This window comes from Zeugodacus cucurbitae, chromosome 3 (genome assembly GCF_028554725.1).
Source record: "Zeugodacus cucurbitae isolate PBARC_wt_2022May chromosome 3, idZeuCucr1.2, whole genome shotgun sequence".
In the NCBI taxonomy this organism is placed as follows: domain Eukaryota; kingdom Metazoa; phylum Arthropoda; class Insecta; order Diptera; family Tephritidae; genus Zeugodacus; species Zeugodacus cucurbitae.
This window is the reverse complement of record NC_071668.1, coordinates 43,267,958-43,290,144: the sequence shown is the minus strand read 5'-3', so window position 1 is coordinate 43,290,144 and position 22,187 is coordinate 43,267,958. Positions and strand designations below refer to the sequence as shown.

General features: G+C 32.5%; 1 protein-coding gene across 6 annotated transcripts; it reads right to left on the bottom strand.

The window, feature by feature from the left end:
* Nucleotides 1–39: 39 nt before the first annotated feature.
* Nucleotides 40–19,578, bottom strand: LOC105220200 (1-acyl-sn-glycerol-3-phosphate acyltransferase alpha). Of its 6 annotated transcripts, none has more exons than XM_054227135.1 (5): nt 19,444–19,578; nt 18,994–19,189; nt 2,028–2,211; nt 1,792–1,925; nt 40–1,728 (listed from the first exon to the last, which is right to left on the bottom strand). In XM_054227135.1, exons 3-5 carry the CDS (start codon nt 2,201–2,203, stop codon nt 1,235–1,237), a joined length of 804 nt encoding a protein of 267 aa, XP_054083110.1. In that variant the 5' UTR covers nt 2,204–2,211; nt 18,994–19,189; nt 19,444–19,578; the 3' UTR covers nt 40–1,234. The 6 variants fall into 6 exon arrangements, with proteins under 6 accessions (XP_054083110.1, XP_054083111.1, XP_011194918.1 ...); XM_054227136.1 differs by adding an exon at nt 8,463–8,511 and having other exon boundaries at nt 18,994–19,557; XM_011196616.3 differs by having other exon boundaries at nt 19,335–19,556.
* Between the last annotated feature and the right edge of the window lie 2,609 nt (nt 19,579–22,187).

The following is a 22,187-nucleotide window of genomic DNA, read 5'->3' as shown; positions in this document are numbered from 1 at the left end:
GATAGCTTTCCAGAGTTATCCAGGCATCGGTATTCGTAGTTGCCAAAATGTTCGAGTGGCGATATATTGCCAACAATCGACTATATAAGGGCTGCCGGACTGGCAGCAAGACACAGTTCTAATAACTATACATGTCGCTAATTATTCCAGTCCTGATGTATGGTGCAGAAGCGTGTACGACGACAACATCCGATGAGACGACACTAGGAGTTTTCGAGATAAAGGTTTGGCGGAAGGTTTATAGTTCTTTGAAAATTGGCATTGTACGAGTTACACGACGGCATTGACATAGTTCAGCGAATAAAAGGACATCGGCTACGCTGGCTAGGTCATGTTGCTCGAATGGACGAAAAAACTTCAGCTTTGAAAGTGTGCGATATAATACCCGCTGGTGGAAGCAGAGGAAGTGGAAGGCCTCCACACTGTTGGAAAGGCCAGGTGGAAAGTGACCTGGCTGCACTTGGAGATTTGCAATATCGTTATTCCTACACATTTGATTTTAAAATTTCAAATAAGTTTTGCATAAGTGTGTTTTAAATAGATCTTCTGTCTTCTAAATCTAAACTAAATACATTTGTACGATTATACGAGTAAGGTCGCATGTTTAGACGAAGGTGATTCTAGTCACTGGTGCTCTCTGAAACAAAGAATTAAAGAAAGTGTACAACGGTTACTACTTACTATCGTTTGAAGTATCCTTCGTTTATTTTTATGCAAGCCCTAAGGCTTGTGTTTTTAAGAATTTCATATTCTTTCGTTTGAACTTGAAATATGTATCTCTGTAGTGTCAGTTTCCAGTAACTAAATGACGGAGCAAGTTGCATGACTACTTCCCTACATAAAAACTATGAATGCAGTATTTTCAAATAAAGACAAATAAGAAGGCAACTTATCCATTATCTTACTAAAATTTTCTATTTTTATTTTTGTACATTTATGTACATATGTATGTAATTTCAAATCCATTTATTTTTTGTTTTAATAACAAACTATCTAAAGTTTTTTTGCATTTAACTTAGCAGTTCTGTATATTTGTTTAATAATATTGTAGCAAAATATGTAGGTATAAAAGTCTTTCTTCTTGCATTTACTAGAAGCCTTAAACCCCTTTGTCATTGCATGCTTGTCTTTGGTTCCACTTCCCAGTATATTTAACTACGTAATATAAATCAAGTTGTACATTATATATAAGTAGATACATACATGTACGTATAGTATGTACTTAGGAGGATAATTAATGGCCACGCCTTCGTATTTCCTGACTTAATTTTTTATACTCAATATCCATGGTGTTTCTAGTGTTTTGAATAATATTATCCATATCCTCCACACCGGATCCAGCGGTGTGAATTTCAGGTAAGATGTAAATGATGGCATGTCCTGGACGGAATGATTTCTTTTCACCATTTAGAAAATAATATTTAGATATAACAACCGGTTGGATAGGACACTGACTTTGAAGAGCAATATGGAAGGGACCTTTTTTGAATGGCAGCAATGTTTCTTTAGTATTGCGTGTGCCTTCCGGGAAAAACAATAGTTTACAATTTCGTTCTTGGATAGCCCTGGACTCTTTCTGTAATGTATTGATGGAATCTTTCTTGCTGGAGCGATTTATGAACAGCGTGCCCCAAAGCCAAGCTCCGAACCCAAAGAATGGAAAGAACAGAACTTCTTTTTTCGACACTACCGTTGCTCGTCCAATGACTGGCCATAAATATGCTAAGCCTGTGATAATCACCAAAATATCATAAATCAGAAGTAATACATATTAAAGAAGACCCATCATACCGCACAAATCAAGAAAACTTTGATGATTGATAAGCACTACCGCACCATGTTTCGTCCGAATATTTTCCAGACCTCGAACCTCCATTGTCACGCCGAGTGCTTTGCAAAGCTGTCGACAGCCCCAAGCAGGAATGCTGTTCAGTTAAATATATTAATTTCAATTAGAAGTAAGCAATAGGATTGGCACATTTTTAAATAGGAAGATTAAGATAAAAATACACCATGTTTACACTTACAAAGCATTTCGATAGTCCCGTGGTCTAAATATCATAAGGGGTATGCAAATAAGTACGATAGCACCAGATCCAATCATGAAAGTAGCCATTTTAAGTTGGTACGGCGCTTTGGAGGAAAAACTGAGGATGAGCGCCAAAATACAGGCAAGGCCAATCATTTCGCACACACAACCCATTGTGTTTTCTAAAAATTTAGGTAAAACAAATATGTTATGTATATCAAAATGACCAAGAGGGCGAGATATGTTGAATTCGGATAACTTAATTACAATTTATAAATACACATGTACATATAGGTTTTAACTCTGATAATGTTGGTGTTATAGACTTACATGATGAATACACAAAAATCACGACTGTTAGATTTATTGAGAAATACAGTGAACCAAGTAATAATTGTACAGGGAAATGTTTTTATTTTGAAGTTACTTATCTCTTAAACTAATTAAGATATTGACGTGCATCCAAAAGTGAGATAAAGTGCGTTTTATTATTTATTTTATTTAAAAAACTAAATTCTCTCCGAACATTTAAAAAAATTAAAATAACTCCGATTATAGGAACCAAAAAAAAAAACTTGTACACTTACATACGTTGGTAACTCTTTAAATACAGTTATCTACTAAATATCGTTTTTATACTCTCGCAACATGTTGCACAGAGTATCATAATTTTGTTCACATAACGGTTGTTTGTGTCACCAAGAAATAAAAGTGTTAGATATGGGGTTATATATATATAAATGATCAGGATGACGAGTGGATTTGAAATCCGGATGTCTGTCCGTCCGTCAGTCTGTCTGTCCATGCAAGCGATAACTTGAGTAAAAATTAAGATATCTTAATGAAACTTGGAACACATATTCCTTGGTACCCTGAGGAGGTTGCTTTCGAAAATGAGCAAAATCGGTCCACTGCTACGCCCACAAAATGGCGGAAACTGAAAACCTGTACAGTGTCATAACTAAGCCATAAATAAAGTTATTAAAATAAAATTTGGAACACAGGATCGCATTAGGGAGGGGCACATTTGGATGTGATCTTTTTGAAGAAGTGGGCGTGACCCCGCCCTCAAATAGGTTTTTTGTATTTATCTCGCAAATCAATTAAAATGTTCGGTTACACCCGAACTTAGCCCTTCCTTACTTGTTTTGGTCTGATATCAATTGTGTATCGTCAAACTGGGTGTTTTGGTATGCTAATTTCATTTGAACGTTTTTAGTTTTCGGAGAATGTGAGATGTTAGTTTATTCATCTCAAAGTTTACTATTACAGATAGTTAAATTTTGACAAAATGGCAAAAATACACCCGAAATATCCAATATGGTAAAAAAATACTTACTACTCAGTGCATTATTGCTAAATTAAAAAAAAAAAACTGATTAGTTGGAAGATTAGCGGAAACCCCAAACAAATTTTCACATCCCAAGCTGAAGGGAAAATTGCACAAAGGATGAAATAGTTCCTGTGGCTATCGCTAAATTGGTGAAATAGTTGGAGGATGCTGACTTTACATAAGTCAGTCTTGAAATTGTTCGGAACTTTTTGCACTCACTCGATTTTGGACTGTATACACCACTGAAGAAGCCTCACTTATCGAAGAGAGATATTGCGAAACGTTTACTATATCAAAGAGTATATCTAACGTGATTATAAACTTTGGAATTCAGTTAATTTTACAGATGAGAACAAATTTAATTTAATTTGATCTGATAATCGTCGATTTGTATGGTGAAAGAAGGGATCTTTGAAGTCGGTCTGAATAGTTTACTTTACAATATATAAAGTTAGTACTAGTGAAGATATCGGAACAGAACTTTGTAAAAATACTGTATTTAAAGAGTGGCATCGCCGTTCTAAAAATCGTCGAAAGACCCTATATATCGATTATGAGGACCTCAGTACTTCTAACAAATTTTTTACCGAAATTATAGTTAAGTCTCTCAGATATTTTGAGGAAATATTTTCTTCTAATAGTATGTCTCTGTGCCAACAATGAGTGAAATCGGGTCATAACTTCATCTATCTCCCATACACGTAAAACCATATTAAGGTTTTCAAACTTCCAATGGACTTTATACCAATATATGCCGAATGAGTAAGGAAGGGCTAAGTTCGGGTGTCACCGAACATTTTATACACTCGCAATTTAATTTTATTAATATAACAAACAATTTGGCTCACATATTCAGCATATATATAAAGTCCATTGAAAGTTTGGCATATGGTTTTTGACCCATAAGTGGGAGGAACCACGCCCATTTAAAATTGTTTACTTCTGTACCATCTTTATAATGAAATTTAAGGTTTCTGGTGTTTTTCCTTACTGAATCAATACATTTTTAGCAGTTTTCAACATAACCTTTGTATGGGAGGTGGGCGTGGTTATAATCCGATTTCCTCCATTTTTGGATTGTATAAGGTAGTACCTAAAATAAACGACTCTAGAAAGTTTCCTTGATATAGCTTTAGTAGTTTACGAGATATGTACAAAAAACTTAGTAGGGGGCGGGACCACGGCCAATTCCCCAAAAAAATTACATTCACATATGCCCTTTCATAGTGCGATCCTTCATACCAAATTTTACTTCAATAGCTTAATTTATGGCTTAGTTATAACTCTTTATATGTTTTCGGTTTCGCCATTTTGTAGGCGTGGCAATGGTCCGATTTCGCCCATCTTCGAAAGCAACCTTCTTATGGTGCCAAGTGACATCAAGATATCTCAATTTTTACTCAAGTTACAGCTTGCACAGACGGACAGACATCCAGATTTCAAATTTTCTCGTCACCTTGATCACTTTGGTATATATGACACTATAGTTTTTTTTTAGTTTTAGGTGTTACAAACAACCGTTATGTGAACAAAACTAAAACTATCTCTTAGCAACTTTGTTGCGAGAGTATAATAAATGGTAAAACTTTTTTGGATGTAAATTATCTAATTAAAAGTCACGATAAGTTGGCTCCTTAGTGGTGAAGTGTGGTGTTCCTTTGCTAGCTTTAGTTGAAATTAAAGAAATAATCAAGCATAAGTATAATGAATACGTCAACCTTTCTATAGTACGCATAAAAATTGATGAAATCCGGTTATTACTACACCCGCTCCCCAAACAAAGGTTCTGTTGAAAACTACTAAAAGTGTGTTAATTCATTCAAGAAAATCACCAGAAACCCTAAATTTTATTGTAAAGAATAGCTGCTGGCGCTACCCATTTATGGGTTACAAACCATATCTCGCGAACTACTGGACCAATTTCAACGAACTTTTTTTATAATATTTTCTTGGCATCTCAATGCTGCAGTTAGAATGGGCAAAGTAGGACCTTGGCAATATATGAATAAAGGACCATTAAAAATATCGGAGTAAAGTTTTGTAAAAATGCTGAGTAGTCCTTCAGTGCCTATGGATAATACTCCAAGAGAAAATTAAAGGGGTTGTGTCCCTTCCAATAGAGTGCTACTGTGCCAAAAATGGGTAATATAGGGACAATATTTATTCTAGCCCGCATATATCTCATATGCGGCTTTTTAAACTTGTGTTGAGCTTTCTACCGTATATATCGGTTAATATGTTAGATATCCTTGCAAAATTTATAGAACATATAATCTTGGATGTGATGTAGGTGGCTGGTGAAAATGAGTAAAAATTTGGGAATTATTTCAGCCCCATATATTATATTTAGTGATTCTCGATATTCTAGTGGACTTTATGTCGAATATATGGGTCGAATTGTGTGCTATTTTAATAATAATTTCAATAATTATTGGCTGATGGTATTCTTATAATGAAACATCTATATAGCCACAATCTATATTAAGGGGGGGATATAGGATAACGGGCCAAAAAAAAGCGTTTTTGAAGATTTTTTTTTGAGAAAACTACTGAATATTTTTGAATAGTTTTATTATCATATTATTCAGTGACATTTCAAATATGTTTTACAAAAAATCAGTTTTACAAAATGTCGAAAATCAACGAAGTTGCAGCCACTTGAAGTAGGCACTCAATGGTATTCCGCACATTGCGGTGTCCCGGATATAAGATCGTAGAATCATCTGAAACACATGGGATAAAAAAAATTAGTTCTTTAGAAGTATATCTCCCAGCCAACGGTGCCCTTTTAAAAGAAAAATTTTTTTTTTCATTTTTTCAACGGTCGGTGAAGGTAAAAAGTACGTTTTTAGCCCTAAAAATGCGCCATTTTGTGGCTGTAAAATCGAATAGAAGCAAAAAATAAATAAAATGGGACCGTTGGATGGGAGTCAATTCTATGTTGCACAAGTGTGCAAAATTTCAATACGATCGGTGCATAACTTTTTGAGTTATCGTGGACACCGACTTCAGAAAAGGCGTTTCGAGAAAAACGCGTTCAAAGTTTTGGGATTCGTCAAATCTTTTCACATATTCGTGAGCACTTCGGCCGGTGGTGACTTCCATCTTTCTCCGAATGAGCTGAAATTTTGAGACAACATTCTTCAATAGTTGTATATTCGATTTAACAAATAAAAAAAAAATGATTTTTTAAAAAATTTTATCCCATACCCCCCCATAAATCGAAATCAAACAGTTATATATTGATTCATTATTTATTGAAAACGGCTAAGATCTGCTTTTTTTGCTACAACTAAAAAAGATCACATTCTTTCGGCTTTCGTTTTATTTCATTAATTACAAAATGTTAACTTCATGAAAAACTGTTACGTACATCAATGCATACATATGTACATTATAGTCGAAAAAGTTGAAATTAACCGCAAACATGCAAACATGGTTTTTGTATGTGTGTAAATGTTGGCTCATACGTTTGAATGTCACCAACAATGAAGTATTTGGTGAATAGTAGATATTACTTCCTGGGTAAATGTTTTAGCGGTCTATCAGCTGCATATGGTGAATCTGATTGACAAATATACAGAAATATATGTATGTGTACATCACTGACATTATATCCCGGCATACTTTCTTCAATATTTTTTGTTGATTTTGTCTTTCTTTTTGAATACATAATATTCGTTCCTTTTTTGTTTCTGTTTTTAATATCTCTATCCTGAGATGTGGAGAATAGTTAGAAATTCCCTAATATTAGGATTTCCAAACTTCAGGTGTAGTTTATCCTTATACATATGTATGTATATCGGTTAATATGTATTTTAGGAAAATTAAATGAATGTCTTATCTTGGTAAAATGCAGAGGAATTACTCCCTTATTCTTATATTATATATTTTGATATTCGTTATTTTATTGGACTTCATGCCGAATACATATGTATTTGGGATAAATGTGTGGTAGTTAATAAAATATAACAAATAAATTGCGAGAGTATAAAATGTTCGGTTACAACCGAAATTACCCCTTCTTTACTTGTTCCATTTTTAATTTCAAATAAGTATGTTTTGATTTTGAGTCGGTTGTGAGATATTTATCACCTTTATAGCAGTAAATAATTCGTTTTATCAGTGTAACTTTTGCTAACCAATTGTAACAATTTAATTATTTGAGCGAAAAAAAATTTACATAGAACACTATACAATGTTTAAGCGAAAAAGGTATGTATGTATGTGCGTAACAACTATACCATTAGATAACAAAAATACAAATTACAAGATATCGTATCAAAACTTAGTAAATACACATTTACGACTGTACGTAGTTTTAGATTGTCTCATTGGTATATGTATATCACCCTCAGTCCTCTTTAATCCAATTAAAATTGCATTTATATGTATTGGTTGTGCGTTATATGGGAGGTGTCAAATTTGGTGAAATCGGTTTTTACTTTTTCCTATGCCCACATAAGTCAGGAAGATAAATACATATATTTGTTTGACATACATTGGTCCCGTTCGGTGGTCCTTTTCGGCTAATAACGATTTTCTTTGCAACTACATCTATAAAGTTCACATAACAACTATAGTTTTTGGCATTGAAATTCACTTACAATTTCTATGAAATTTTAAGCAGATTCAGAACTTTGAAAATAAATTTTAACAAATTATTATTTTATCAAAAAACCGAAATCCAAATGAAATGCAATATTTTTGATTTCTCATTTATTATACTATTAAACAACATTTAATGAACGAACTATTTTTGCACAAATCCAATCGATTCTTTATCAAAAATAAATACACAATATATTTAGATTTATTATTAGATATAAACTTGTCGTTCGTCTTCGTTTTTAACCGAAATTTTACTGCGATATTTATGATAAAAGACAATGATTCATATATAGTTTCGGCGCTCGACTTTTTCACTTACTACCGTTGATCTAGTCCGTATCACAAACTCGAAGCGTTCCAATGGAAACTTGATAATAACAACTCGTATCGACGGTAGTCTCTTAGACTAACACCATTAGCCATCGAATGTTCAAACAATACTGAACATTTTGTTTTAGTACTTGAGCAGTTTACGTCGGCGAGACTCACCTACAACACCATAGAACGCTTATCGCTGAAGCCGTTTGTTTGGTTTAAACTTTAAAGAAATGAAGAAAAAAAGTGTTTTTAAGAATTTCTCACCGCCACAATGTCTCATACGATTTTGCTCTATTTCAGGAATATCCATTTTTACAAATAGAGTTACATACACAACATACATATGTGCATATTAAAGAGTGTAGGTAGTCTTCGCTCAAAATCGTATATCGGTATATCGTGGGTTCAAAGCTCTTTGAAGGTAATGCCATACTCCATATGCAGTTCTGTTATTAGGAACCCTTTCATAGTATCCGAAACCATTCAAATTCGGATTAAACTTTGTAGTAATCTACATTTGTTAGATAACACAAAATCGCGCATTGCAAATAATAGGCGAAGCTCGGCCAAACTTCAAGTAAATGTGTAAGAGTCAATTATATGCACTCACTATAAATATACACATATGTATGTAGGGGCAAATGAATACATATGTATGTACATGTGTCAATACGTTTATATATAGCTATGATTTATTATGCGTAAATTCAAGCCATAATATACTTTTTTATCGGAGAAAATTACTTAATTATGTGGGAATTGTACTTTGAATTGTTGGACATACGCTTAGATTACAAAGTTTAGAACAATAACAACCGCGGTCATTAATAGCTAATCATTTAGAAATTGATTTCATATACATACAAATATACCTATTTAAAGATAATGTTACTCACTTCAATAAAACAGTTCACATGCCAACAGAATGTTTAGTGTTAACTATATGCATTATTCTCGATTATCAAATATGCATTCCCGAAGGCGTATAATGCGTTTTGACCCCGGTAGCTAACTTGAAAAATTAGCATTTTCGAAAATTATGCCTTTTCGTAATACAATTGTAAATTGGTATAAAACTTTGGATTTCTATTGAACATACGATATTTTTCAATACCTTCTCAACATAGCCTGAGAAGTGTTAATATATAGAGCATATAATCCAAAGTTTTTGATAATATTATATATTAGTCATTAGAGTATATTTTTAAAATTATTACATACTTTTCGACATTTTCGGAGAATATGTAACTTTAATTTTGGTATTACAGTGAAACCTCTCTTGGACGGACACTCACCGTCAAGCGATTTTTGTTCGTCCAAGTGTTCGTCTAAGAGAGGGTCATTTGTTCTACAATTTCTAATTTAGTGCATGAAATAAAAATGTAATAAAGGGAGGCGACCGTTAGGAGGGCTCATAGTTCAGCTCAAATTAGAGAGACCGAACCGATATTTTTAAATTTGCAAATTTACTCTCCACACTATTAGAGTTATACCAATGTTTATTAGATGCACGTTTTGCAGTGCTTATTCCTACATGCAATAATGCCTACAAATTCATATACCTATCTTAACATTATGGTTATTATACTCTCGCAACAAAAGTTGCTAAGAGAGTATTATAGTTTTGTTCACATAACGGCAAAATCGGACCATTGCCACGCCCACAAAATGGCAAAAACCAAAAACCTATAAAGTGTCACAACTAAGCCATAAATAAATTAAGTTATAAAAGTAAAATTTAGAATAAAGGATCGCACTAGGAAGGGGCATATTTGAATGTAATGTTTTTGGGGAAATGATCGTGGCCCCGCCCCCAAATTGGTTATTTGTATATATCTCGCAAACCAATAAAGCTATATAAACCCAACTTTCTGCAGTCGGTTCTCTTACGTACCCCAACACACACCATGAAAATAGTTGAAATCGGATAATAAGCACGCCCACCTCCCATACAAAGGTTAGGTTGAAAATTACTAAAAGTGGGTTAACTCACTAACGAAAAAGTCAGAAACACTAAATTTCACAGAAATAATAGCAGAAGGAAGATACACTGAGATTTTTTTACAAAATGGAAAATGGGCGTGGCATCGCCCACTTACGCGTCAAAAACCATATCTAAGGAAGTATTCAACAGATTTCAATGAAATTCGGTATATAATATTTTCTTGACACCCTGATGACACGTGTGGAAAATGGACGAAATCGGTTCACAACCACCACAACTTCCCATATAACTCATTTTTGAATTCCATCTTATTTCTTCACTTTATACTATATATGTACATAAGGAACCAATGAAGATATCGAAATAAAACTTTGCACAAATACTGTACATGATCTTTGGCATCACTTGTGAAAAATTTGTCGAAATCGGACTATAACTTTTCAATGCACCGGATATCGAATATGAAGAACTCAGTGCTCCATGGTAACTTTTCACCGAAAACTTCGGTAAATCGCTCAGGTATCTTAGTTTAAATCAGAGGAAATCGTTTTTCTTCTAATAGTGTGTCTCTGTACCAGAAAAGGTTAAAATCGGCTCATAACTTATATATGAATATATGAGAATACCTAATTATAGGATTTTCAAAAATACCATGAGCTTCATAGCTTATAAATCGGTTAATATGTGAAATATGTTTATGCCGAATATATGGATCAAATTGTATGTTTTGTTAATAAAAATATAGCAATAAATTGCGAGAGTATAAAATGTTCGGTTGCACCCGAACTTAGCCTTTCCTTACTTGTTTGCTGTTACATTTTGCCCAGGTGCATTAGATGTAAGTCTCATTGGTGCTATATTGTTTTTTCGGATGAAAATATACATATCTTATTTGGAAGAACCCGATTTATACAATATTATTTCCATGACCTTCGGATGGAGGAACATCACCTGGAATAGCTACATAGTCATCGGGGAGGTGTGATGGGTTGGGGAGCCATCTCCTACTATGGTACTTGCGGTCCCGTAGGTCCGATTTTCCCTATTTGAAAAATTAGTTTGAAAATTTTCTATTTCCCAGTCTCCATCATAAAAATGCACCTATTACAAGTGACCGAGTGAGTTTTGAATTGAGGGGCAAAACGGTGTTTTACGCAGTGGCAGCCTTACTCACCGCACATCAATATAATAGAAAATGTGTGGATATCGTTGGTTGAAAAAGTTTACAAGTCTCGCAGACAATATTCTACTAAATAAAAACAAATTCAAAGCATTGTTTTTTAAATATTGTAGAAAGAGGAAATAAATTTTTTTTATTTAGTAGAAAATGTATTCATTAAGAATCACTAATATTTTCAGACTTGTAGCTTTTTTAGTTTTGATAGAAATTAATTTAATCTTTTTGATCCAGAGCTGCGTTAACCCGATGAAGCGCAGTGTATATGTGTACATTGGAAGGTCATCAAAAACTGATGATTTTAGTCATTTCATCGCAATCATTCACAGTAAATCGCTGATAGTGGCATGATTCACGTGTTAATTTCAAACGCCTAACATTATCATATAAAAGCCCTACTGGAAAAACACTACTAAAAAACTAAAAATGATTTTTACATTAGCGATTACAATTCAATTTTGTTTGAGTTGTTTGAATTCACGATACTTTCAGATTACTAAAGAACTATTCATTATTTAAGATAAATACAACTATTTTTCTAAATGGTGTTAACTTGTAACATGATTATAAACACATTTTTCATTAAACTTCACACACTCTAAATTTATGGAATAATAGAGTCCTACAGTGCCATCCTAAACATATATGTATATTCATATGTATATAAATGTATATACATATGTTAATAGATATGCGTTCGTTTCACTCGTAACAAAGCCAGTGATTTTACTGCTTTATACATACATTTCGCTCATTTACTTGGATAGTATCACAACTCAAAGAAGTTGATTTTTGTGGAGAGCGATTTAAAGTTTTCAATGGTCTCTTATTTAGCAAATATAGAAAAATGCCATCAGTTTATTAACAAATCTAGTGGCCTGTAATATATTAAATTCAATGTTGAGCATAAATGGGCCAAATAGAGTGTACTAAAGCTTTTTCTTGGGCATAAATTACTTTGAATTATGACCCACTTTGAATTTTGCAATCATAGGTCAAATGTGCCGTTTTTGCTGAAAAAAAACAATATGAAAAATGTAATTTATTTTTCACCAATGACACTATTCAAGTATATGAGCGATATGTCAATCGATCGATTATGATAGTGACAATGTTCTAGCAGATTATCCCTGGTTCTAGGGAGCACGTTCTCTGACTGATATTAAGGAGAGTCATTCATGAGCTTGCGATGAAAACTATTCGAGTATATTTATACTCTCGCAACAAAAGTTGCTAAAGAGAGTATTATAGTTTTGTCCACATAACGGTTGTTTGTAAGTCCTAAAACTAAACGAGTTAGATATAGGGTTATATATACCAAAGTGATCAGGGTGACGAGTAAAGTTCAAATCCGAATATCTGTCTGTCCGTCCGTCCATCTGTCCGTCTGTCCGTCCGTGCAAGCTGTAACTTGAGTAAAAATTGAGATATCTTAATGAAACTTGGAACACATGTTCCTTGGCACCATAAGAAGGTTAAGTTCGAAGATGGACGGAATCGGACCACTGCCACGCCCACAAAATGGCGATAACCAAAAACACATAAAGAGCTATAACAAAGCCATAAATAAAGTTATGAAAATAAAATTTGGAACATAGGATCGCATTAGGGAGGGGCACATTTGAATGTAATTTTTTTGGAAAAGTGGGCGTGACCCCGCCCACAAATATGTTTTTTGTATATATCTTGCAAACCAATAAAGGTATATAAACCAAACTTTCTGCAGTCGTTTCTTTTAGCCGTTTCCTTATACACTCCAAAAATGAAAGAAATCGGATAATAACCACGCGCACCTCCCATACAAAGATTAGGTTGAAAATGACTAAAAGTGCGTTAATTAACTAACGAAAAACGTCAGAAACACCAAATTTTACATAAGAAATAGCAGATGGAAGCTGCACTCAGATCTTTTTACAAAATGGAAAATGGGCGTGGCATCGCCCACTTATGGGTCAAAAACCATATCTCAGGAACTACTCGACAGATTTCAATGAAATTCGGTATATAATATTTTATTGACACCCTGATGACATGTGTGGAAAATGGCCGAAATCGGTTCACAACCACGACTACTTTCTTTATAACTCAATTTTGAATTCCATCTGAATCCTTCACTTTATAATATATACATTAGGAACCAATGATGATAGCGAAATAAAACTTTACACAAATACAGTATATGACCTATGGCATCACTTGTGAAAGAATTGTCGAAAACGGACTATAACTTTTCAAGGCCCCAGATATCGAACATGTTGAACTCAGCGCCTAAGGTTAAATTTTAACCGAAAATATGGGTAAATCTCTCAGCTAATTTAATGTAATTCAGAGGAAATTGTTTTCTTCCAATAGTGTGTCTCTGTTCCAAAAATTATTAAAATCGGGTCACAACATCTCCTAGCTCCCATATACATAATTATAGGTTTTTCAAAAATGCGTTGGGCTTTATTACGCATATGTGTATTGGTTAATATGTGATATATCTTAGCAAAATTAAGTGAGCGTATAGTATTGGATATAGTGTACCTTGCTGGTGAAATTGAATGGAATCGGTTCAGGAATTACCTCAGCCCTCATATCTATATATGACGATTTTCGTTATTCTATTAAACTTTATGCCGAATTTATGGGTAAATTTGTGCGTTATCTTAATAAAATTTCTTCAATAAATTGCGAGAGTATAAAATGTTCGGTTACACCCGAACTTAGCCTTTCCTTACTTGTTTTAATATGGAAATATGTATTTGTGTACATGACAGATTGCCAATTTAAAAATAAAAAACTAGCTTAGAATAGAAATTAACATTAAACAGCTGATTTTGAGAGTGATCTTCGTTTAACTGATAACAGCTGGTTTATATGTAGTCAGATTTTTTGATTAGTTGAATTCATATACATAAGATGTTTACTTAAGCTTTAACATGTATGTATGTACATGTGTATCGACATCAAAATTAAAATTGGTTTATATACAATTATTATGATTTTAAGTTTTTGTAACGTATTGTCCTGAAAAATTCAGTGGGCTGTGTTTCCCATTTAGCTTTAAGAAAACATGTAATTGGCATTTTCATGGTCGTGTTTTTTTCGGCTAACATATTTTATAATTTTATGATAAATTGATCAAATTGTATATTGCACTGGGAGTCTGAATTAAAGCTCTGTGTAATAATACATGACGTTCCGAATGAATGTAATGTGTTCCCAAACTATAATTCAAGTTGGTACGAAAAAAAGTATGTTCATAGCTACGAACCTCTTAGGGTCTATGGGTTATTCGATTCAGATTTTTAGTAGGGAAATCGTTAAGAGAAATTGGTTTTACGTTTGGATGCTACATATATGTATGTATATGGTTACTCAACTCCTTCGATAGCTACTGTCAAAATTTGGCGATTGCGTGACAAGATTAAACAAATAAAAGAAATTTCTGTGTCATTTGGAACTGACGGCGAAGCATTCCAATAGCACATACCGGACACCAAAGGAAACTCCAACAAATGGATTTCAACGGGCTAACTTGCTTCGAAGAAGGCCATGCTTTGCTAGAATGATGATGACCACCGTTTCTGCTCTCCCGTGTGGCTTCTTTCACTCGAATTTTATAAAGTCACTCTGGAGAGGTTATTATCACCACCTCCTTTGCAACCCAAATATGGCGAATTCAATAGTCATTGTACATAGAAGTTATACAGAATGCACGGTGAGCCTTGCGTAGCTCCTGAGAACTGAACTGAGACTGAGTTAATATTTTCTGCTTTTACTGGATGTAACAACTTTTGGTTTGCAATTTTGCTAATGTATTTTGCATTAAAATTTTGAAAATCGTAATATTTGGTATATGATAGCTCCATTTTTGAAACAAGGACACATTATTGGAAGAAAAATATTCACTTTGAATTTCTATAATTATCTGAGAGAATTACCAATAATTTCGGCAAAAAATTAACCAAAATTACTAAAGTCATCATGTTCGGTATCTGGGGCCTTGAAACATTATAGTCGGTTTTCTACCATTTTTAGAGGGCGATACCAATTTTAAAATTCGGCGTGTAGTTTCTGACGTACTAGTTTTGATGAAAAAGTGGGAGCTGTAATACCTGAGACAGACATGTAGTATATATTGTAGTATGCTTCAGAAACAATATGTGTATCACCGGTTTTCCGAATTTTGTTTGAAAACAAATGGTGTTCCGTACTACAATAGAGTTCTAGAAACCATTGAAATTTTGTGGTGTTGTGAAATGTACTACAATGGATTGCATTGAACACACCGAAAGCTTTAAGCTCTTCTGCCAAAATCATATGTTTTCTGACATTTTGACATACAGAAAATAAATTAAATTAAAAATAAATTGAAATAAAAAAACAAAATTTGAAAAAATGATGTGAAAAATATGTAATATGTAATAATTATATTGGACAATAATATTTTAAGATTGCTTAATTAAGTCAGGATCAATTTTCCTGCCTGTTATTCACAATTATTTGCATCCGCTGATGGATGTAAACATAGTACAATACTGGTATATGGTTTCTTGAGCTTTTATTGTAGTATACATCGTAGTACAGACACTATATGTCTGTCTTAGGCATAACGCCCGTTTTAAATAGTATCAATATAACCTTTGTATGATGGGTTGGCGTAGGTCTAGTAGGAGAATGATAAGAAAAAATGCTGTTTTGGAGAAGAACTAATATATTTTTAAAAAAGATCATGTTGTATTTCCTGCAGTATTTATCAGATATATTCTTAATACATGAATGTATGTAATATATTAAGACAACTATTTAAAGTTACATTTTGTTCTGTGTAAATTGAAAAGATATTTAACTCGTATTTCAAAATTATCATTTGTCCAAGTTTCACGAAAATCTTCTATATAACTGCACAAATTCAGATTTTAATAAAAAATGTGCTAATTTTGCAAATTTTAAATTTCAAAAACGTAAACAATTTCAAAGCAAATCAAACAACATTTGATATTAATAAATTTTTATTATGTAATAGGTTTTACATGCGCCGTTTAGATTATGTGATATAAATATAAAACACGAGCTTTGACGTAATGAATCATATCTTTTCATGGTGGACAAATCTCTAATGTGGTGTCATAACAATTGTATGGGATCTTTCAAACCACTTAAAAGCAACATCTAGTGATTCAAAAGCTTTTGCTTGAGATGATACTTGACATACATTCCCAGTTCCAGTTCTTCACCACCTTCTTTCCCTTTAAATCGTCAATGATTCCTTCATCAGTAATATTTGGAAGCTCAGTCACTACTTAATATCTCTTCACCGCACCCTTCACCAATGCAAATAATATTCATTGCTTCTGTTATTTCTTTAAAATAGTCGTTCGGTTCAACTGAAGATTTAGGAAGAGTTAATTTTAACGATATTCTATTGTACATATAAGTTTATGCGAAGTCAATAAATAATATTTTATATTTTATAAAAACTTCTGTAATTGAAAGTCTCTCTAACTCGACGTTTTTTTTTGTGGACTTAGGTGATTCGAGTTAGGGAAGTTCAACTATATGTATATATATACATATTTATTAAAATATACACTTAGAACAGTTTTTTTTATTATTTCTCCTCTCTATATAAATATTATATAAACAGATCAATGTAATTGCAAATAAAACTATTATAATTAATTAATAATTTATATTGGAAAACAGGAAATCTATAACAGCAATATTATGTATTTGCACATTTAATTAGAGCATTAATGCAATTTAAATTTAATGCATATATGTACGTATGTACATAAAGCGAATACACGGGTAAGCGAATATGTAAATAATGGTTCATAAAATGTACAAATTTAAAGACATGACACTAAGTAATTCTTGAGCGCCTTCAATTTAATTAAACATATAGTCAACAAATCTTCTTATTAAATTTCTTAGTGCGATAAACTTAACCAGTTCTAACTTTTCATAAATGATATGGGATGTGACAAGGTAATCCTTTTAGGAGCATACCAAAATCCCAAAGAACCAATAAAAGTATATAAATGCAAATATACAAAGTTATAGCTAGGCGTAATACGGGCATATGCACATTAGGGGTATAACTTTTTGAATTTTTTTGAAAAAAAAAAATTTCAAGGCATAACACGATGAGGAATAGTAAAAAAATGATAACTGCGTTTTTAGTTTTTCGATTTATTTCAAAAACTTCACGCATAATTTAAATTTAAAATTCGTATGAAAATTTCATACATATGCCAAGAAAAAACACCATATGAGATTATGTTATTTTCTTTGTGTCTGTTTTGTTTTGCTCTTCTTCCGTTATTCGTCGTATTTTTGCATATGACAAAAATAGATAACGGTAAATTTGAGTAAATGCTTTATGAATGATTGAAACTTCGTATAAGCGTCGCTCCAGTTGCCTTTATTTAGCTGTCGGTCTCTTATTCAGTGCGTGGCGGCTGGAGTGAAAGTGTCTTTTTTAATTTACAATGTCTTTTAAAAAAAGTGGTGCTGAAGTTTTAAAAAATTCAAAACAATGGGAGAACAATTTAATAACATTTGAAAAATCTAAGAATAAGAGAAGAGAAATCAATAACATTGAAAATCCCTTGAGTGAATTGTGTAAGATTCCAAAACAGACCGTGATTATAGGAAGGTATAATGAATTAGCAAAAACGGAGAAATTGAAAAAGAAAAGATGCCAGATTATTTCAAACGAAATGATTGCCTTGTGGTCGAAACTAAACTTTCCGAGCATAACACGTATAGCTGCACAACGGAAGATAATAAAAGTGTTAAATTATTATTCAACATTTTTAAAATTCCCGGATGGCAGAAATGTTACAATGACGTTCAACAAGTTATGTGATATAACTGATTTAAAAGGTGTCTGGCTAGGAACTGAGGACAAAAAGTTGTATGAACTTCAAACAACTACAAATGGAGAAGTTGGGTACACGACAGCTAAAGCAGATTGTGTGCATCCCTCCAAAGCTAAATAAAGTGGCGCTTAACACTTCAACATCATCAGCTGAATCTGTCGAGCAATTCGAAACTGCGCATAAGTGTTTTCTTAAACACTGGGTAAAAGAAGATTCTGCTATTCTGAATTTAAAAAGATCTAATATTTGAGCTGAAAGAGCCATCAAAGTTATTCAGGAAATTTACCTTTTTTGTAAATCTGAATATAGTTTAAATCTTAAGTATATCTCAAATAATATCAAAATGAATTAAATAATGAACTAAAACGTATATTTACTATAAAAATGTATTTGTCTTGTATTTAAATTAGTCTTATTGCTTCTAAATCAAAATTTGTCTTCTTCTTCTTCGCATATAACATATGAATTTTTTCAATTTAAATTCTGCGTGAAGTTTTTGAAATAAATCGAAAAACTAAAAACGCAGTTATCATTTTTTTTACTATTCCTATTTTTTTACTACCCCTAATGCACATAGTACCATCTATTTGTTTATATGTATGCACGTACATTTGTTTATGTCATTTTATATTGGTATTTGCCGCAATTCAGACCTAGATTCTGCGTAAATGCAATGTTGTTGTGCAAAGCATTTTTGCTTTTGCTCACCTGTTTGCTGCTTTGCGAGCTTTCCCGTGTAGCCTTTGCAGAACTTCGTTATAAATTCCTGCGTTGGTGTGATAATAAGTAATAACGACTAATTCGAGACGGCACACTGTTTATTTTCTTTCAATTGTTAAGTGCATGTATTTATTGTTTGTAGGTATAATTGAATATTAAGCTCATTTGTTCTTTGCCGAGACAACTGGAAAATAAACACTATTTACAGAACTGAAACATTGATAATTGCGGGGGTAGTTGTGGCGTTGGCGACTACTCCCTTTAACAATGGCTCTTTACTTTATATTTATGCACATATATACACATATTTATATAATGTTTGTATGTACCTATGTACATATGTATTTAATGACTTGTTAATTAAAAATTCGAGTATTGAAAAAATAAGGGTGGAATTTCTCGTTTCTGCAGTATAACACTTTATTAACTACTACAAACTTTTGTCGTTGAATTAATAAAATCTAGTAATATCAAAACAAAGTAACAAACAATTCACTACTGTATGTCAACTTTATATTTTGAAAGTGCGCGATAGCTGCCTCGGTGTTACTGAATAGTATGCCAATTTACGAGCAGCTGTTCGAGTTACGCACATTCCAACCGTATGTATGTTCGTTTCCAGTTGGAAGCGACCGTAAATAATACGTTGTGAGGGTTGCCACAGAGATATAGAGAAGGATACATTTTAACAAGAAAAGGAAGTTTAATTGAATAGATTACAACTACTCAGAAAAACAATTCAGAAACGCGTCAGGAAACAATCATATAAAACAGTTGAAATTCAAAATTCAAATGAAAGACACATAAAAAAATTATTAATTAACTAATTAATAAAATTACACTGACAGTTGCGACATCCAATTGTAAAACATTTCCCAATCAAAAACAATGATATACATCTTTAGGCTGTTTCTATACAGTACCAATTACGTAATTTATTTTTGGCAAATAAAAACATCAAAAAAATTTTTAAATTTAAAATTGATTAAATGCACTATTTAAATTAGACCGAATGACGACTACAAACCATTATCGAATCTACATGAAGACACACAAAAAATTGTATTCAAATCGGGCCAGCTGACATACACACGTACACATTGTATGTATGTACAGAGGTAGTCAAAATTATGTACACATCGGACGTTTTTCTACAAGTTTCACACAAAAAGCTTTCGCTTGTTGTTGTTATTGTCGCAGGGTAACAAAATGCTATATTGTTGTAAGCCTTGATCTATTCCCGAGCGAATGAAGTCAGTTTGGCTAGAATAGCTAGAAATATGGCTGAGAAATACGCAAATGAACTGAAGACTCGCAGTAATCAAAAGTATTTACACACATTTTTTTTGCGTCAAAAGTATTTACACACGGCGATTTAGCTTTATCCTTGGATTTTGTTTAAGCAATAGTAGTAATTGGATTCTATAGCATTCATAACAACCTAACTCAGCCTTAAAATATAAAAATTGGTAAATAAAATGTCGAAAATTATCGATTATAACTAGATTGGAGACTGTAACTAAGTTTCGGCTAAGTTTCGGCTTCGGAGTTAGTAAAACTTTATAGAATTTAAAGGAATACTGTTTATAATGTTATTTAAAAGAAGTACACAAAATATTACAAGGGCAATTTAAAGATAACAGGGAGGAAACCTGTGATAACTCAAAGATAATACAGAAGATTAGTAGGAACTGTCATACAAAATCCCACAATTAGTCCTGTTAATATTGCAGCAGCATCGAATCAGCATATGGCATGAACAGTCAATGATGCTACACTGCTCAGGACCTTAAAAAAAGTTAACAGAAATGCCTATGTTGTACATAAAGTTGACCACTTCCGAAACCATGAAAGTTTTATTTCCGAAACCAAAAAATCGATATGCCTCTCATTTGCCATTGATTGCATCCTAAAGCCTGTCATTTTAGTTCCAGGGCTTCTTTAGTAAACGCTTTATGCATTTACCACGTGAAAAGAAAAATAATGCAGTTTAGACGCTAAATAGAGTCGGGAGTGACATTATGATTTTTTGAAATTTTTTTGGAAATTTTCCTTACTTCTGTTTTGAAGATTTGGTACTAATTTAGGGACCCTAAATCATCCGGATATATCGGAATTCACATGACCATGCCATTCTAGTGGTCCGTCGGCCTTTTCCAACTATTGACTACATTTTACAACAGGAAATGCTCCATTTCATGAAGGATTTTTACCTACAAAAGTTTTAAGTGAAGCAAATCAAGTTGACCTCCGCACAGCCCTGACCAAAACTTTGGTCAAAATGTTTGATCTTTCGTTAAATATCAGAGGACAATTGATATAATAACCGAAAAGGCCGAAATTACCGACATTTGGTCTAAATTAACTGTTAACTTAACGCACAATTGTGTTGAATCAATTCGGACCATAAAGTAGGCTGTTATTGATGCCAAAGGCGGTGTAACTAATTATGAATTTTTCGCCTTAGAATAGTAACTTAGACTAAACATTAAAATTAAAAAAATTATCATTAAATAAGAACAGGTTAATAGAGTTCAAGTTGTGTGTAAATACTTTTGACGCAAAAAAAATGTGTGTAAATACTTTTGACTACTGCGAGTCTTCAGTTCATTTGCGTATTTCCTAGCCATATTTTTAGCTATTCTAGCCAAACTGACTTCATTCGCTCTGGAATAGATCAAGGCTTACAACAACATAGCATTTTGTTACCCTGCGACAATAACAACAACAAGCGAAAGCTTTTTGTGTGAAACTTGTAGAAAAACGTCCGATGTGTAAATAATGTTTATATGTATAATTATATCCTAACACTCTTTATTTATTAGTTTACAATTTATGAACATATATTTATTTTTTACTTAATTAAAAGAAATCTGCTTATAAATTAAATTCGGTAACAATAAAAATTTTAAATATTATAAATTTTTTTTAATTTTCATTCTTTCATGGACAAATTTATTTAGTAAATAGTACTATATAATAGTACTATACTAGTAACTAAAGAAAAACAAAAATAAATAACATCACGAAATAAGTAAAAAATCAGTTCATATGTAAATATGAAGGTTTTTATTAATGTAATTAATATTCGACACTAAATAATTTATTTTTATAATACATAGATAGAAAAAATAGGTTATTCACCTTTTCTAAAAACAAGCTCCTTCGTCAGCAATAAAGCT